The sequence below is a fragment of the Trichomycterus rosablanca genome, chromosome 15 (assembly GCF_030014385.1).
Source record: "Trichomycterus rosablanca isolate fTriRos1 chromosome 15, fTriRos1.hap1, whole genome shotgun sequence".
Lineage (NCBI taxonomy): Eukaryota > Metazoa > Chordata > Actinopteri > Siluriformes > Trichomycteridae > Trichomycterus > Trichomycterus rosablanca.
In genome coordinates, this window is record NC_086002.1 from 31,207,032 (window position 1) to 31,225,898 (window position 18,867).

Sequence of the window (18,867 nt, forward strand, 5' to 3'; positions counted from 1 at the left end):
AGCTAAAATGATCACACACAGGTCGCGTTTTAATACCGTTTTTGTTTTGGTCAGGCGTCCAAATACTTTTGACCCGGACTCGTCCTGTATCGCGCTTTATCCCGCAGCGCCCTCTGCTGGTACCGAGCTGTAAAAGCGGCTCAGGTTGACGCATGCGCAGTGCGTCCTATACAGGCTCACTAATTAGCAATAAACAGCAGGTGATTCCTGACAAACGAGTCGCTGAATTTAACTTTATACAAATAATTTCTTACTTTATTATTAATATTACGACATTATTACACTTTATATTCGCTTTATTACGAGGTAAAAGATGCAACGGAGCGGTTTATTGTGCAAACTTTGCAGTTTCTTAATAATACATATTGCGTCCGAGGTAAAACCTCAAATGGTAAATATTATTAATGTTCTAATTTTACTACTTATTATTATAATAATAATTATTATTTAGTTTTTATTACATATCTTACATCCTGCTGTTGTTTTTTTAGGTGGATGAATATGATGGATACACGTCTGCAAGTAAACATTTTTATTTATTAAGTTTGTTTAAGTAATAATTACAATTTATTACTTAAAAATTAATACATATGAAGGTAAAATAAAGGTTTTGTAGCTGTTTTTGACTCTTCAGTTTACATTTGGCTTATTTTTTCTCGTTTTTTGTCAATAAACATCCAAAAATGAATAAAATTTAGTGTATTTGATTGTATAGCGGTACCTTGAAACTCGACGTCAGTCGGTTCTGGGAGTAGTGTCGAGTTTTAAGGTATTTTTTCCCATAAGGATGTTTGGGAAACCTTATATTTGAGTCTAATGTAAAACAATGAGGTAGTTTTTGACACGTATACACTGAAAATAACACAAATATAATATAACACACTGAAATACAGTTATTCTTAATAGTGTAGATGCTTGATGACGAGCGATTAGTGGAGGAACTTATGAGCAGTAATAATGAAGAGAAGTTTAGTGCTCCTGTCTCCTTCTTTTACTACATTAAACCACGTTAAGCTTTATTTTGAACCAGAAGCGTTTTAGACTCGAGCTGTAACACAAGTTTAAAAGTGAAACAGCGAGGAAAATCCAGATGAACACAGATACACGTGGAGCTGTGACACCGGATCTGACGCTTATTCCACACTGATGCAGATTCGTCTCACGTTCTCACTTGGATGCCGTTTTACAGCTCGAGCCGAGCGCCGGACAAAGCGGCCGTTTGTCGCGCACCACCGCCAAGTTGGCACAGTTGGACCCCTGAGCAAGGCTCTTAAATCCTAGTTGAAGACTTCACGGTTGTGAGTCGCATTTGGACAAAAGCGTATTAGCTTTAGAATTCTAGAACCGACGTAAACAGGTTTGGGAATTGCCCGTGTGTATAGGGGCAGCCGTGGCGGATCTCCATCGACCCCTTCTTATTCTTCTTATCTTACACGCCCCCTTTTCCCCCCCACCCAATCCTCATTGCACAATTTCAAGACGACGGTTTTACGGGTTTGTTTGAGTCCCGACCTCAATCACGTCGAACATCTGAGGGACGAACCGGCTCACAATTTTTGAGCCAATTTTTTTATTTATTTATTTATTTTTGGTCTGCGTACCAGACTTGGGAGAGTTTTTATCCCGGATGCCCGTCCTGACTCCCAACTAATTCTATCAGGGCTTGGGACCTGCGCTGAGAGCGCATCGACAAGTGTGTCTCCTGATAGCTAGGCTGTTTCGCCGTCCCTCTCCAGACGGTCGATAGCGCCTCTGAGATTCGAACCTTGGATCCCAGATCTCAGCAGTACTGCTGATGTGTAGATTTTTGGACAGTAGTAGTAGAGCTATATAAATTCTACAAAAATTACATTTACGGCATTTAGCAGACTCTGTTAAGTGTTAAGGGCCTTGCTCAGGGGCCCAAAAGTGGCAACTTTGCAGTGAAGGGGCTTAAACTGGCAACCTTCTGATTACTAGTCCATTATTATTGTTATTATTCCCTCCTGCCGTCAGGGTTCCAGGAGAGCGGCGCCTTCTACGCCCTGCAGAGCTGCCACCAGATCCTCCACGGCGACGCCGGCGAGTTCTTCTCCCCGGACTACCTCTGCTCCCACCCCCCGCTCTGGTGCAACTGGACCGTCCGGGCGCCGCGCGGTATGCGGGTGCGGCTCTACCTGGAGGACCTGACGCCGGAGAGCGCCTGCGGACGCAAGACGGACCAGGTCCACCTGGACGAGCCCCCGGCGCCGGGCGCGGAGAGCCGCGTCCTGGAGCGCTGCTGGAGGAGCGCCGTGTTCACCTCGGCGTCCGACGTGGTCCACGTGGTGCAGCTCATCAGCCCCAACCCCGAGCCGCCGCACAGGGGGTTCTACGGGGCGTACCGGGCTCTCGGGACGGCGGAGATCCCCGCGGTTCAGTCCGTGGATCATGGCGAGCATGGTAAGTCCCTTTTTCTACCCATTTAGTCATAGCCAATGACTCTTCCACTGCTAGGGACGCCCTAGGTGGGTGTATTCGCCCGGCACATGCGTCCTCCAGTCCTTTGTATTGACCCATACTGTTAAGCCCAGCTGTTACGGTATCGCACAAGTAATCGGAAGGTTGCTGGTTCAATCCCCACTACTCCTACTGTCGGGCCCTTGAGCGAGGCCCTTAACCCTCTAAGTGCTTGCACTGTATTGGTCATAACAGGCACCTCGGGCTTGTTTGGAAGCTGCACGGCATCCCTGGAGCCGAGAGGGTTAAGGGCCTCGCTCAAGGGCCCAACAGTGGCTGCATGGCAGAGCCAGGATTTGAACTCTCAACCTTTCAATTGATAACCCAACCTCCCGACCTCAATCACGTCGAACATCTGAGGGATGAATTTTGTATTTATTTATTTTTATTTATTTATTTTTATTTATTTATTTTTTTAAATAATTTATTTATTATTTTTATTTATTTTTATTTATTTTTATTTATTTATTATTTATTTATTTTTAATAATTTATTTATTTATTTATTTTTTAAAATAATTTTGTATTTATTTATAATTTTTCTCCCGATTTTTAGTGCGTCCAATTTTCACCCAATCGCGTTACGCTTCCTCTCTACTGGTGCTGACCCCCCCGGCCCCGATTGAGGAGAGCTAGACTGTCACACACCCCCTCCGACACGTGAGCAGTACCCGAATGCATGTTTTCACCTGCACCAGCCGAGTTCACATGCGAATCAGCCCTGTGTACGGAGAGCCACACCCTGATCAGAATTATCCCTATCCGGCCCCTCACCCCGAATGAACGACAGCCAAACGTTGTTCATGTGGCCGCCCAGCCCAGCCGGATGGCAGAGCCGAGATTCGATACAATGTGTTCGAGATCCCGGCTCTGGTGTGCTAGTGTGTTTTACCGCTGCGCCACCTGAGCGGCCTCCGCTCTGCCTCCGCTTTCTATCCAACATCCGTCCCCGGCTTCAGAAACACTCTTACTCTCTGAAGTTGACCGGGATTCCATATTAATGTCCATGGCACGGTCAGGTGACCACAAACTTTCAGCCATATGCTATACCTGTCAGTAATGAAGCCAAATTATTATTCAAAAATATGTGTGTGTGTGTGTTTAGTACCACAGGCGACAAATGACGAAGAAGAATCTAAACCAGACGAGTCTGATACACTCCCCGGAGAGCAAAGCATCTCGAACGAATTTCCTCCTCAGACGGAAAGTCTAGACGACGCTCACGCGGAGCGTTTGAATCGAATCGACCCCTGGACCAATCAGAGATCAGCTCTCACTACAGCATCGTGGAACGAAAATTCTGGCGAGATTCGTAAAACCAGGGCGAAATCTGGCAACCCCAACCGGACGAGCGACCCAAACCCCTTTGCTCCGCCTCATTCTGCCACGCCCACGTCCGGCGGCGTCACACTGCACAGACACGAGCTAGAACCGGATCCAACGTGGTCGTCTACCGCACGCCCTACCGCCGCGGTGACGTCCGCCTCGGCGGTGAGCGAGAGCGCTGGAACGTCAGAAGAGCATGATGGGAGTTCTCCTGGGGACGGAACGAAAGCAGCCAAAAGGAGAAAGCAGTCGAACAAAATAAAAGGTAAAACGTTTTATTATGATTATTATTATATACACCGATCAGTCATAACATTAAAACCACCTCACTGTCCATGTTATCAGCTCCACCTACCATATAGAAGCACTTTGTAGTTCTACAATTACTGACTGTAGTCCATCTGTTTCTCTACATGCTTTTTTAACCTGCTTTCACCCTGTTCTTCAATGGTCAGGACCCCCACAGGACCACCACAGAGCAGGTATTATTTAGGTGGTGGATCATTCTCAGCACTGCAGTGACACTGACATGGTGCTGGTGTGCTAGTGTGTGTTGTGCTGGTACGAGTGGATCAGACACTGTGTCCACTCACTGTCCACTCTATCAGACACTCTAACCTAGTTGGTCCACCTTGTAGAGGTCATCTATTGCTGCTGTTTGAGTCGGTCATCTTCTAGATCTTCATCGGCGGTCACAGGACGCCGCCCACGGGGCGCTGGCGGCTGGATGTTTTTGGTTGGTGGACTATTCTCAGTCCAGCAGTGACAGTGAAGTGTCCACTCATACCAGCACAACACACACTAACACACCAGCACCATGTCAGTGTCACTGCAGTGCTGAGAATGATCCACCACTTAAATAATACCTGCTCTGTGGTGGTCCTGTGGGGGTCCTGACCATTGAAGAACAGAGTGAAAGCAGGTTAAAAACAGATGGACTACAGTCAGTAATTGTAAAACTACAAAGTGCTTCTATATGGTAAGTGGAGCTGATAAAATGGACAGTGAGTGTAGAAACAAAGAGGTGGTTTTAATGTTATGCCTGATCGGTGTACATGTATATCAAAGTTTAACGGCTGATTTTGGTCACATGGGAAGCAAATTCCGATCTGATTGGATAGCGTGGGAGTAACGGTCAGGACAACAGTTAATGAAACGTTCCACAATAAGGCGGGCGAACTGGTAGCAGGTGAGGGAATCATGATCAGGTATAAAAGAAGGATCCACCAAAGCAAAGTCTTTTACCGTCTACCGTCCATAATATGGTGAAAAGATCCTGGGAATCTGTAGAGGGGCTTGTGGGGAAAAATGAGGACAGCACATCCAACATGATAATCGGTATTAATCTGCATTTATTTTCTCTATCCGCTTCAGTCTGGTTAAGGCTGGACACGCCTTACCGAACCCTGTAACGTAGGTGCCGCGCCACCATACGCCCGGTCCTTTCACATTAGCTAACAGACGTCTGAACTGACACGAATCGTATTTTTGCAGACGAATCGGCTCCGGTTCAGAACCGCAGACCGCTCGGCTCGAACCCTGCGGCTCCCACTCACCCGACGCGGCCCACATCTACACACGCCCCGTCTTCTAACCGGGCGGAACCGGATCTCGCTCGCTCTCCCGATGACCCTGCTGCAGCCACGGCGACGTCCGCCTCGGCGATGAGCGAGGGCGCTGGAGAGCATGATGGGAGTTCTCCAGGGGACGGAACGGAAGCAGCCGAAAGGAGAGAACCAGGTGTGTAAAATACATCAGAATTCATTCATTCATTCATTCATTAATAACCAGGCGTTTGGGTGGCGCCCTAGTAAAGTACACTAGCTGATTACTGCGCTACTGTGTGTCTGCACTAACCTAATTGGCTGATGTTTAAGGGGGGCGTGTCTCAACTGCGGGCCGCCTCATCATCCTGTCCTTCTCTATAGAAGGTGTTTATGTTTAGTATGTGTTTATTGAGGTGTGTATTATGTCTGTTGAGGTGTGTATTATGTCTAGTATGTGTTTGTTGAGGTGTGTATTATGTCTGTTGAGGTGTGTATTATGTCTAGTATGTGTTTGTTGAGGTGTTTATTATGTCTAGTATGTGTTTGTTGAGGTGTGTATTATGTCTAGTATGTGTTTGTTGAGGTGTTTATGTTTAGTATGTGTTTGTTGAGGTGTGTTATGTCTGAGGTGTGTATTATGTCTAGTATGTGTTTGTTGAGGTGTGTATTATGTCTGTTGAGGTGTGTATTATGTCTAGTATGTGTTTGTTGAGGTGTTTATTATGTCTAGTATGTGTTTGTTGAGGTGTTTATTATGTCTAGTATGTGTTTGTTGGGGTGTTTATTATGTCTAGTATGTGTTTGTTGAGGTGTGTATTATGTCTGTTGAGGTGTGTATTATGTCTAGTATGTGTTTGTTGAGGTGTTTATTATGTCTAGTATGTGTTTGTTGAGGTGTGTATCATGTCTAGTATGTGTTTGTTGAGGTGTTTATTATGTCTAGTATGTGTTTGTTGAGGTGTGTATCATGTCTAGTATGTGTTTGTTGAGGTGTTTATTATGTCTAGTATGTGTTTGTTGAGGTGTGTATTATGTCTGTTGAGGTGTGTATTATGTCTAGTATGTGTTTGTTGAGGTGTGTATTATGTCTGTTGAGGTGTGTATTATGTCTAGTATGTGTTTGTTGAGGTGTTTATTATGTCTAGTATGTGTTTGTTGAGGTGTGTATTATGTCTGTTGAGGTGTGTATTATGTCTAGTATGTGTTTGTTGAGGTGTGTATTATGTCTGTTGAGGTGTGTATTATGTCTAGTATGTGTTTGTTGAGGTGTTTATTATGTCTAGTATGTGTTTGTTGAGGTGTGTATTATGTCTGTTGAGGTGTGTATTATGTCTAGTATGTGTTTGTTGAGGTGTGTATTATGTCTAGTATGTGTTTGTTGAGGTGTTTATTATGTCTAGTATGTGTTTGTTGAGGTGTGTTATGTCTGTTGAGGTGTTTATTATGTCTAGTATGTGTTTGTTGAGGTGTTTATTATGTCTAGTATGTGTTTGTTGAGGTGTGTTATGTCTGTTGAGGTGTTTATTATGTCTAGTATGTGTTTGTTGAGGTGTGTTATGTCTGTTGAGGTGTTTATTATGTCTAGTATGTGTTTGTTGAGGTGTGTTATGTCTGTTGAGGTGTTTATTATGTCTAGTATGTGTTTGTTGAGGTGTTTATTATGTCTAGTATGTGTTTGTTGAGGTGTGTTATGTCTGTTGAGGTGTTTATTATGTCTAGTATGTGTTCGGGTCCTTTCTGTGTGGAGTTTGCATGTTCTCCCCGTGTCTGTGTGGGTTTCCTCTGGGAGCTCCGGTTTCCTCCCACAGTCCAAAAACATGCAGTCAGGTTAACTGGAGACACTGAATTGCCCTATGGGTGTGTGGGTGTGTGTGTGTGTGTGTGTGTGTGGGGACTGGCGCCCCGTCCAGGGTGTTACTGTGTGCCTTGCCCCCATTGAAAAGCTGGGATAGGCTCCAGCACCCCCAGAAGACACTCAAAAAAAAGTCGGGACAAAAGTTGATAAAATATTCCACAATAAGCAGGTGAGAGAATCATGATCGGGTATAAAAGGATCCACCAATGAATCAGTCTGTACAAGCAATGATGGGCGTGGCTCACCACCGTGTTCCAAACTTTAGGAAATCACCAGTCAGTTCAGCAAGATTGCGAATAATTTCACTGTCTACCGTCCATAATATTGTGACAAGATGCAGGGACTCGTGACATTTCAGCTTTCATACGTCATGCTACTGTGATGAATGTGGCCACGTGGGCGCTTCAGAAAACCGTTGTTGCCTAAAACGGTCCGCCGCTGCATCAAGAAATGCAGCTCTATCAGACACGATCGGCCACTAGTCTGCTGGGCGGGAGGGGTCCAGACTAAAAAGGGGGCGGGGACTTTGACGCTGTATAAGGATGCATCGTTTTTTGGGGTGCCGTCTACACCCCATTCTTACGCTTTCTGTTTTTCTTACGTCCACAGAAAAATCCCTCCCGGTTCGGAATTCCAAAAGTGCACCTAAACCCCCACACCTGCCCGGAGGTGAGAGGTTTTATCCTCAACCCCATGGGTAATTTATCCTCCTGTTATATATATTCGGGTGATCTCGTGTGTGTGTGTGTGCTTTTAAATCAGGTGTGTTGCTGGAGGTGACGGTGGAGGTCCGTCCGGACGGCGGTCCCAAACGCGACTGGGATGACGTCAAGAGTCCGTACGCAGCTGCCGTGGAAGCCATGGTCACGAAAATCACACTTCTGATCATTTAAGCACAATTACAAACAAGATATTATTTACTGTTGTGTAGAATTACCGACTCATTCTGAACCACTCTGGTTTGGTTTATTTGTGGACAGATCGTAAAATCGGCGGAGAATCTCCACCTGAAGAGCATTTCATCCAAACGATCTAAAAGGTAGGTGTTCCGATTCACTCCGCCTGTGGGTTTTGCAGTGTTGGGCTCTCTGTACACCCATACACACACACACACCTTTCAGGTTGAGTGAAGGAGCGCTGTTCATCGTGTGGGTGCAGTTCGGTGAGGCCGAAGACGACGGCCACACCTACGCGGTTCTCCAGTCCGGCCTGCTACGGCTACAGGGACGAAGCGTCGAGCCTCCCGACGTCACCGGCCGCCTCGTCGTCCTGTCCGTCTCTATAGAAGGTGTCTGTTATGTCTAGTATGTGTTTATTGGTGTTTGTTATGTCTGTTGAGGTGTTTGTTGAGGTGTTTATTATGTCTAGTATGTGTTTGTTGAGGTGTTTATTGTGTCTAGTATGTGTTTAAGGTGGGTTTTTTTTGTCTGTTGAGGTGTTTGTGTCTAGTATGTTTGTTGATGTGTCTGTTGAGGTGTTTATTGTGTCTAGTATGTGTTTGTTGAGGTGTTTTTTTTGTCTGTTGTGTTTATTGTCTAGTGTGTTTGTTGAGGTGTTTTTTTATGTCTGTTGAGGTGTTTATTGTGTCTAGTGTGTTTGTTGAGGTGTTTATTATGTCTAGTATGTGTTTGTTGAGGTTTTTTTTGTCTGTTGTGTTTATTGTGTCTAGTATGTGTTTGTTGAGGTGTTTTTTTTGTCTTGTGTTTATTGTCTAGTGTGTTTGTTGAGGTGTTTTTTTATGTCTAGTATGTGTTTGTTGAGGTGTTTTTTTTTGTCTGTTGTGTTTATTGTCTAGTGTGTTTGTTGAGGTGTTTTTTATGTCTGTTGAGGTGTTTATTGTGTCTAGTGTGTTTGTTGAGGTGTTTATTATGTCTAGTATGTGTTTGTTGAGGTTTTTTTTGTCTGTTGTGTTTATTGTGTCGTGTGTTTGTTGAGGTGTTTTTTTTGTCTGTTTAGGTGTTTATTGTGTCTAGTGTGTTTGTTGAGGTGTTTATTATGTCTAGTATGTGTTTGTTGAGGTGTTTATTGTGTCTGTTGTGTTTATTATGTCTAGTATGTGTTTGTTGAGGTGTTTTTTATGTCTGTTGAGGTGTTTATTGTGTCTAGTGTGTTTGTTGAGGTGTTTATTATGTCTAGTATGTGTTTGTTGAGGTTTTTTTTGTCTCTTGTGTTTATTGTGTCTAGTGTGTTTGTTGAGGTGTTTTTTTATGTCTGTTAAGGTGTTTATTGTGTCTAGTATGTGTTTGTTGAGGTGTTTTTTATGCCTGTTGAGGTGTTTATTGTGTCTAGTATGTGTTTGTTGAGGTGTTTATTGTGTCTAGTATGTTTGTTGAGGTGTCTGTTGAGGTGTTTATTGTGTCTAGTATGTGTTTGTTGAGGTGTTTTTTGTGTCTAGTATGTGTTTGTTGAGGTGTTTATTGTGTCTAGTATGTGTTTGTTGAGGTGTTTATTGTGTCTAGTATGTGTTTGTTGAGGTGTTTTTTTTGTCTGTTGTGTTTTTTGTGTCTAGTGTGTTTGTTGAGGTGTTTTTTATGTCTGTTGAGGTGTTTATTGTGTCTAGTATGTATTTGTTGGAATGTTTATTATGTCTTTTGAGGTGTTTATTGTGTCTAGTATGTGTTTGTTGGGGGTGTTTATGATGTCTAGTATGTGTTTGTTGGGGGTGTTTATGATGTCTAGTATGTGTTTGTTGGGGGTGTTTATGATGTCTAGTATGTGTTTGTTGGGGTGTTTATGATGTCTAGTATGTGTTTGTTGGGGGTGTTTGATGTTTAGTATGTGTTTGTTGAGGTGTTTATTGTGTCTAGTATGTGTTTGTTGGGGTGTTCATGATGTCTATTATGTGTTTGTTGGGGGTGTTTATGATGTCTAGTATGTGTTTGTTGGGGGTGTTTATGATGTCTAGTATGTGTTTGTTGGGGGTGTTTATGATGTCTAGTATGTGTTTGTTGGGGTGTTTATGATGTCTAGTATGTGTTTGTTGGGGGTGTTTGATGTTTAGTATGTGTTTGTTGAGGTGTTTATTGTGTCTAGTATGTGTTTGTTGGGGTGTTCATGATGTCTATTATGTGTTTGTTGGGGGTGTTTATGATGTCTAGTATGTGTTTGTTGGGGGTGTTTATGATGTCTAGTATGTGTTTGTTGAGGTGTTTATTGTGTCTTGTATGTGTTTGTTGAGGTGTTTATGATGTCTTGTATGTGTTTGTTGGGGGTGTTTATGATGTCTAGTATGTGTTCGTTGGGGGTGTTTATGATGTCTAGTATGTGTTTGTTGAGGTGTTTATGATGTCTAGTATGTGTTTGTTGAGGTGTTTATTGTGTCTAGTATGTGTTTGTTGAGGTGTTTATTGTGTCTTGTATGTGTTTGTTGAGGTGTTTATGATGTTTAGTATGTGTTTGTTGAGGTGTTTATTGTGTCTAGTATGTGTTTGTTGAGGTGTTTATTGTGTCTAGTATGTGTTTGTTGAGGTGTTTATTGTGTCTAGTATGTGTTTGTTGAGGTGTTTATGATGTTTAATATGTGTTTGTTGAGGTGTTTATTGTGTCTAGTATGTGTTTGTTGAGGTGTTTATTGTGTCTAGTATGTGTTTGTTGAGGTGTTTATTGTGTCTAGTATGTGTTTGTTGAGGTGTTTATTGTGTCTAGTATGTGTTTGTTGAGGTGTTTATTGTGTCTAGTATGTGTTTGTTGAGGTGTTTATTGTGTCTAGTATGTGTTTGTTGAGGTGTTTATTGTGTCTAGTATGTGTTTGTTGAGGTGTTTATGATGTCTAGTATGTGTTTGTTGGGGGTGTTTATGATGTCTAGTATGTGTTTGTTGGGGTGTTTATTGTGTCTTGTATGTGTACATCTGCGCATCCTCCCCAGATATCGACGAGTGCCGGACCCGGCTGGCGACGTGCGACGTCCACGCCGAGTGCGTCAACGAGTTCGGCTCCTACTCCTGCCTCTGTCTCCACGGTTACAGTCCCGGCCTGGGCGGGGCCGTGTGCGTGAAGCCTCACAGCGACGGTAAGACGTCGAGACGTGGAGTCAGACAGACGCACAGCGCACTCAGTTTATATCCATACAACCAAAAAACTAAGTGTATTCAAATAACGTGGCTTTCAAGTATATCTGTGGGAATTTGTGCCCGTTCAGTCTAAAGAGTCTGGCACTCATATGGCCAGAGTTTCTTTAAACCGAGCTCGTGTTGTGCAGGGGGGCCTTCCCTAAACTGTTGCCTCAATATTGGAATCATATAATTTCATATGTGACACATTTATGCTTGCTAGTGGCGGCCTCTGCAGGCCGGTCGAGGAACTGCACAGAGACTATAAATAACGGAGAGCAGTGCGTGAATCTAAGTACGCCATACTGATCTCTGTTGAAAAGAAGAGGCTACCAGGTATGACCCCGCCCTTCTCGGTCAGGTTAAGGGGGTCTGCAGGGTTAGGGTCTCCAATAGTTTTGGTTCTATGCTGTAATAAATACCGGAAATGGTGGTGTTCCAAAACTTGTGGACGTTTAGTAAACGTTGGTATCATTTCTCTGTGTCCAGACTGCAGCAGGACGTCGCTCCTCCTGTCCGTCCTGTGTTTCCTGCTCTGCACGCTGACCGCTCTGGTTCTAGCCGCGCTGCTGCTGCTGTACCGCCGTTACCACCGCGGCAGATTCCTCCCTCGCTGCCCGTACAGCAGCAGTACCAGCTTCACCGCCACCGACATCGACAACAACCACCCCGAAAGAAACGTGGGCTCTTCCTCCGGACCGCCTCCGCCCGCACCAACGCTCCATCTGCTCCGCTTCAGCTCTCTGACTCCCCCTAAAGGATCGGAGGGGAAACCACCGGCAGGGAAACTCTGAACGGGTTCGACGTCTACTGGATCACCGGGTTTAACTTTATTTATTATTATTTATTTTATTTACGTGTCGTAAATCATTGTTAAATGATCAAACGTGTATGTGATATATTTCTGTTAAGGAATTAGGATTCCTTGTTTGTGATAAAGCGCTAGCTTTAGCATTCGTTTGCTAATATTTTTGGATGTTTTAAGTTCATGTTGATGTATTATTGTCGCTTACATAAAGAGTCGGACCTGAAACCGCTCTGCTGTCCTGTCCCAAGTTTGTTTGTTCTTCGCAACCGCTGCAATTACGACCTCTGCTGGCTGATCGATGGCGCCGCACAGAGACGGGGGATAATGGGGATCAGTGCGTGATACGGATCTCCAGTCAGTGTTCATGTTTATGTAAACAAGGGCGTCGTTTAAAGGAATACGATTACAGCATCCACTTTTTAAAGCGAGGAAGTTCCACAGCCACCGAATATGCTAGAAGAAATAAAGCTACCTTCCCAACGGGTAAGTAGGGTTGCCACCCGCGTCCGACTCCTGACCTCTGGACTCTGATGATTAACGGACCGCTTTAATTTAACGTTTACCTGAGCACGTGGAACAAGGTAGCAGAAAGTGGATCGCCCGGGGTTCACCCTCCGTTTGCCACCCACGTCCCATGTTAACGGCCTTTCCTGAAGAACGAAGTCACCATTTAGTCCGAGATGTAGCGCGATAAGCTACCGTTAACTGCCGCTTTGATGCCCAATTCTTTACTCCACAAAATATGGGAAGCAACAAAACTTAAGCTACTAGAAACATGCCAACAAATTAGCTATAGCTAGCCTGGAGCTAGTTAGCGAGCTGGATAATCATTAAATCGGTGGCCAATCGGAAACACTCAGCTTGTGAGACGTCCAACCTCGAGCAAAAAGAACCAAAGGAAACAAAGAACATGAATTTAATTAATTAATTAAATGTAATTAATTACTGAGAGCAGCTAGCAAACAGGTTAATATATTAAAATAGAAGCACTAAGCCGTTCTACACACTTAAAACAGACAATAGGATGTTTCTGATGATCAATGACGAAATTAAATAATTAACATAATTATACGTAGAATTATGCTAAAATAAATTACAGCTAAAACGTTAGCTGTTAGCTTGTTAGCTCGTTAGCTTTTCATTAGCCAGTGCAAAACTATACAAGAGAACTTCAGACATGATTTGACTGGATTTTGATACATTTGGGGTCATTTTTGTTTAAAATAATGTATTTAAATAATATATAAAATATAATATATATATATATATATAAAACACATGTTTATATATAAAACTTAAGCTTTACGTTGACAAATGACAAAATTACATAAAACTATCAACCACCAGGTGGCGCTTCACACCGGTTCCAGCCTGTAATGTAATGACGCTTGTTTGTATTGGGACACCCCTTCTAACTACCGAATTTGTGTGTTCCAGCCACAGCAATTGCAAACACTTGTGATGAATCTGTTATTTTAAAGAAATAATAGCCTCCAACTTTGCTGCAACAGTTTAGGGAAGGTCAGCGAGCTCTTTAAAGTCTTGCACGGAGTAGAGACTCGACTCGTGACTCGCATGAAATGACTTGTGGACAACAAAAGTCAGCAACATTAGTTACGTGTGACAATTATATATATATATATATGACCCAACATCATTCTGATCGTGTCATTTTCTGCTCTCTAATAATAATAACGCTCCGGCCATCTTAACCCGCAGTAACACACGCAATGGGTAAATGTTCCAGCCAGCTTCCGGCATAGTGATGAAGCGTCGCTCCCTACTTACAAAGGTGGAATACTCTACATAGTGCACTTCACAGTAACGGATAATGTGAATGGAACGCTCCTACAGAATCAGCGCTAATGATTGAAAGAGCGCTTTCTGAACCAATCAGAGCTTCTGATTGTAATTGTTAGTAAGAAATGCTGTTATTTGCGTTTATTCAGTTTGCGTCACACAGATGACGTGGTAATGAAACGCTCGATCGGCTTTCTAACGACTTCCTGTTTTACTTCACAACCGCGAAAAGTTGGAGGTTTTTAATTATAAGCACATTTACAAAATAACGGATTCTATTCCTAATGGGACACACGCTTATAAATTTAATAGCATCTGGAAGAACAGAAGCTAAGGTAAGCAGCGGTTATGGATTTTTTTGCTGTGTTTGGGATTTTGGCCGCTGTGCCGTAATTTGCAACAATAATAAGTAAAACGGCAAAATACAGTCGCTAATCTGTTGTTGTTTTTATCTGAACTTATTATTTGTTTATTTCTATGCTACATTTCCAATATATGTTTTGTGTTTATTATATTGACTCATGACTTGACTCGGACTCTAGCCTAAAGACTCACGACTCGACTCGGACTCTAGCCTAAAGACTCGTGACTTGACCCGGACTCTAGCCTAAAGACTCGTGACTTGACCCGGACTCTAGCCTAAAGACTCGTGACTCGACTCGGACTCTAGCCTAAAGACTCGTGTCTTGACTCGGACTCTAGCCTAAAGACTCGTTTCTTGACTCGGACTCTAGCCTAAAGACTCGTGACTCGACTCGGACTCTAGCCTAAAGACTCGTGACTCGACTCGGACTCTAGCCTAAAGACTCGTGACTCGACTCGGACTCTAGCCTAAAGACTCGTGACTCGACTCGGACTCTAGCCTAAAGACTTGTGACCCGACCCGGACTCTAGCCTAAAGACTCGTGTCTTGACTCGGACTCTAGCCTAAAGACTCGTGTCTTGACTCGGACTCTAGCCTAAAGACTCGTGACCCGACCCGGACTCTAGCCTAAAGACTCGTGACCAGACTCGGACTCTAGCCTAAAGACTCGTGACTCGACTCGGACTCTGACCCGTATTTTGTGACTTGTGAACATCTCTGGCTCGGCGTGACCTCAACCCTTACGAACAGCTTCGGAACAAACCGGAACGTCAACATAAGCGCCCAGCCGAACGAATGCTCTTTTGATTGAACGGCACAAATCCCCACAGTCTTGACAACATCCTTCTTCTTCAATACCACACGTTTTTGTTATGGAATGTCCGACAAGCTCACAACCAGGCGTCCAGATACTTTCGGCCACACTGTGTGTATATATTATGAATGTAAAACCGTACGGATTAACGTGGCACTACTGGAGACCACCAAGCTCAACATCAAAGCGGCCTCCTCGTCGAGAATCGCAGACTTTAAAGCACTCGGCGGGTCAAAAGGACCGACTCCAGCCAGATCCTGTGGGAGTCCGGAAACCTCGGCGGCCACTCGACGCGAAGAAAGTCGGACAGAAGAAGGAACAAGTGCGGAAGAAGCTTTGTGGCGCGGAGAGATGAATGAAACCCTGTAGCTTAGTGCTGCTAATCTCTTAGCCAAATTTAACCATCCATGTGTAATCCGTGAGCGTGGAGTGGAGGCTCTCGCTGGGTTCGGTGGAGTCTGGATTCATTGCGTCGAATCACCTCACATTTTTGTTCTCTCGTAACGATTTGGGGGTTCCTGCCGCCCTATTACAGTAAATGTATGCCAACCAAACTGCTTGGCAAAACAATCAGCAATCTTAGAACATGACTGTGGGGACTGAGGGAATCGGCTTTCGTTCAGCCAGGTAAGCATTATTTCAACAGGCTGACGGGCAATCAAGGCTTGGCTCACAGTCTGCATCCTAATTCGCCCCAAACGTAATAAATGAGGCCATAACATTAAAACCACCTCCTTGTTTCTACCCTCGCTGTCCATGTTATCAGCTCCACTTACCTTATAGAAGCACTTTGTAGTTCTACAATTACTGACTGTAGTCCATCTGTTTCTCTGCATGCTTTGTTACCCCCTTTCATGCTGTTCTTTAATCGTCAGGACCCCCACAGAGCAGGTATTATTTAGGTGGTGGATCATTCTCAGCACTGCACTGACACTGACATGGTGGTGGTGTGTTAGTGTGTGTTGTGCTGGTATGAGTGGATCAGAGTTTTTAAACACCTCACTGTCACTGCTGGACTGAGAATAGTCCACCAACCAAAAACATCTAGCCAATAGCACCCCGTGGGCAGCAACCTGTGACCACCGATGAAGATCTAGAAGATGACCCACTCAAACAGCAGCAATAGATGACCTCTACGAGGTGGACCGACTAGGTAGGAGTGTCTAATAGAGTGGACAGTGAGTGGACACGGTGTCTGATCCACTCATATCAGCACAACACACACTAACACACCACCACCATGTCAGTGTCACTACAGTGCTGAGAATGATCCACCACCTAAATAATACCTGCTCTGTGGTGGTCCTGTGGGGGTCCTGACCATTGAAGAACAGCATGAAAGTGGGCTAACAAAGCCTGCAGAGAAACAGATGGACTACAGTCAGTAATTGTAGAACTACAAAGTGCTCCTTATATGGTAAGTGGAGCTGATAAAAACAAGGAGGTGGTTTTAACGTTATGGCTGATCGTGTATTTAGTGAGGCATGAATAATTACTCCAAGGATGTGGTTCTATTGCCCCGGTGGTCCATGTTGGAGTGCTTTACACCACTCGAAATAAGGCTAAGAATCCGATGTTGCTGTTTGTTTACAGATCTGGTCAGTTTAGCTTAGCACTGTAGTTATAGACTTAATGGAGCTAACATACTGTATAATAATACCTACATAATTTCATATCTATTTTAAACTGTTATATAATATATATTACATACATACAATTTTATACAAAAATATGTGCAAAGCAAAACAGAAGCTTCAGCACCATCTAGGTGCTTGAGTTGCTAAGCTAACAGCTTCATGCTAGAAGCAATATGACTGCTAACGTTTTTATTTTTATAATTCTTATTTTCTATCTAGATTTTATATTAAAACGAACTATTTTTGCTGTTTTATACATTTTATTGATAAATACGTGTATTAGGATGTTTAATAAACACATTCTGTTTAATAAAAACGCTAAAACGTTAGCCGTTAGCTTGTTAGCTCGTTAGCTTTGCATTAGCCAGTGCACAACTAAAGTGACTGGATTTTGATAGAATTGAGGTAAGTGGAGGAATAAAGTGAACATTTATTTCATTTTTATTCATAATAGTTTATTTAAATGGTTATATATTAGAGTTTATATTAAACATAAGCTTTGTAAGCATGTAAGAGTATTATACATAGGTGTATTCTTTGTGTGTGTGTGTGTGTGTGTGTGTGTGTCAAGTCAAGTCAACTTTATTTATATAGCGCTTTTTACAATATACATTGTCTCAAAGCAACTTTACAAAATCCAGGACCAACAGATACAAAAACCCCCTGTTGAGCAAGCCGAGGGTGTGTGTGTAGTGGGTCAAGGTTCAGTCACTCCTCCAGATGTTCTCTCAGCATCAGTCTCCCTACCACAAACTGCTGTGTGTGTGTGTGTGTGTGTGTGTGTGTGTGTGTGTGGGCCTTTGTACTTTTCGACGCTCGTCACGTCTTTGGTCGAACCTCTCAAGGAAGGTGGGCCGCAGGTGCCGTCGGCCGGCGTCTCCCAGGGCAAGGGGCAGCCTCGCACCCTGATCCTGCCCAGCATGCACCACCAGCTGCACCCTACGTTCCTGCGTTCGCCCACCGCCGTGCAATTTCACCCGCGGAGCCGGCTCGCCGAGGTGTGTCTCATACTGTAATCTGTGAGGTTATCCACTGTTAGCTGAGGGGACCCGTCGGGCCCTCTAGGTCCTTGTGCTTTGCGTGGTGAGTACACGTGTATCTGTAATCTTGTCAATATTGGTATCATTTATCAGAAAGTACGTTTTCTACTCTTTTATTTATGCATTTTCTCCCTTTTTTTTCCCAATTTAGTCATAGCCAATCAGTCTCCCACTGCTGGGGACCCCGATGGTGTCTGAGGAGGATATATTCGGCCGACATGCGCCCCCTCTGACCCTTCTTATTCTTCCGTACAAGGTCGGTCTTGCGCATGGAGAGTCACAACCCGATCTCCCCGTTCCTCCACTTCTGTACAGGCACCTCGGGCTACTAACCAGGGTCCTTATACAGCGCAGAAGATCCTGCCCACTTTTTTTAAATTATATATATATATATATATATATATATATATATATATATACTGTGTATATACGTATATATATATATAATTTTTTAGGTACACTATATGGCTAATAAATAATGATAAAAAATAATTTATATAGTATATATATGTAGTATATATGGCTAAATTATATATATAGAAATACACTATATGGCTAACAATAAATAATAAATAAATAAATAAAAATTATTGATATAATATATACATATATATGTATGTATTATATATGGCTAAATATATATATATATACTTATTTATGTATTTTTTTAGTATACACTACATGGCCTAAAGTATTCGGACACCTGACCATGAGCTTGCTGGACATCTAATATACACAGGTGCTCCTCTTTTAAAGACTTTGAACTATGTAGATGTATGGGAATTTGTGCCCGTCCAGTCAAGAGAGCGTTTATTCGTTTGGCTGGGCGCTGATCGAACAGTTGATGTTCCGGTTCATTCCAAAGCTGTGTACAGCGATAAAGCGATCAGGTTTGCTTTTATTTGTGAGCAATGGATGCTTTTGTGGTTGGTTTGGGTTGGGAACCCACATCCAAAGCCGTAGCCAAGAATCAAACATTGGGGGGGGGGGGGGGCCGAATCTACCTCACTTTGGGGGTGGGTGGGATTTCCCGCCATTCTAAAACATTCCCGCCATCAATAAATAATGGGAACGCTAACGGATCCTGACTTTATGCTATCGCACTACCGTTTTTACATCAGTATATTGGATGGGACGTTTTGACATTTC

The 18,867-nt window shown here is 43.4% G+C and overlaps 1 protein-coding gene and 1 long non-coding RNA gene across 2 annotated transcripts; both read left to right on the forward strand.

Annotated features, from left to right (window-relative positions):
- Positions 1-152: 152 nt before the first annotated feature.
- On the forward strand, positions 153-12,278 carry zgc:66455 (uncharacterized protein LOC393502 homolog). Its single transcript, XM_063009574.1, has 11 exons — positions 153-200; positions 492-522; positions 1,996-2,421; positions 3,583-4,068; positions 5,298-5,543; positions 7,815-7,874; positions 7,968-8,068; positions 8,186-8,244; positions 8,327-8,493; positions 11,072-11,215; positions 11,745-12,278. Exons 1-11 carry the CDS (start codon positions 153-155, stop codon positions 12,047-12,049), a joined length of 2,073 nt encoding a protein of 690 aa, XP_062865644.1. The 3' UTR covers positions 12,050-12,278.
- Positions 12,279-17,010: 4,732 nt separating this feature from the next.
- Positions 17,011-18,182, forward strand: LOC134329149 (uncharacterized). Its single transcript, XR_010014804.1, has 3 exons — positions 17,011-17,083; positions 17,524-17,761; positions 17,870-18,182. It is a non-coding gene; the product is annotated as an uncharacterized LOC134329149 (long non-coding RNA).
- Positions 18,183-18,867: the final 685 nt, after the last annotated feature.

What these genes read in the sequence shown, in the direction of transcription:
- zgc:66455 (XM_063009574.1), top strand. Translation starts at nt 153, where the DNA reads ATGCGCAGTGCGTCCTATACAGGCTCACTAATTAGCAATAAACAGCAG. An exon ending in TGATGGATACACGTCTGCAA is followed by an intron (nt 523 to 1,995) that starts GTAAACATTTTT and finishes TCCTGCCGTCAG; the next exon opens with GGTTCCAGGAGAGCGGCGCC. An exon ending in CGTGGATCATGGCGAGCATG is followed by an intron (nt 2,422 to 3,582) that starts GTAAGTCCCTTT and finishes GTGTGTGTTTAG; the next exon opens with TACCACAGGCGACAAATGAC.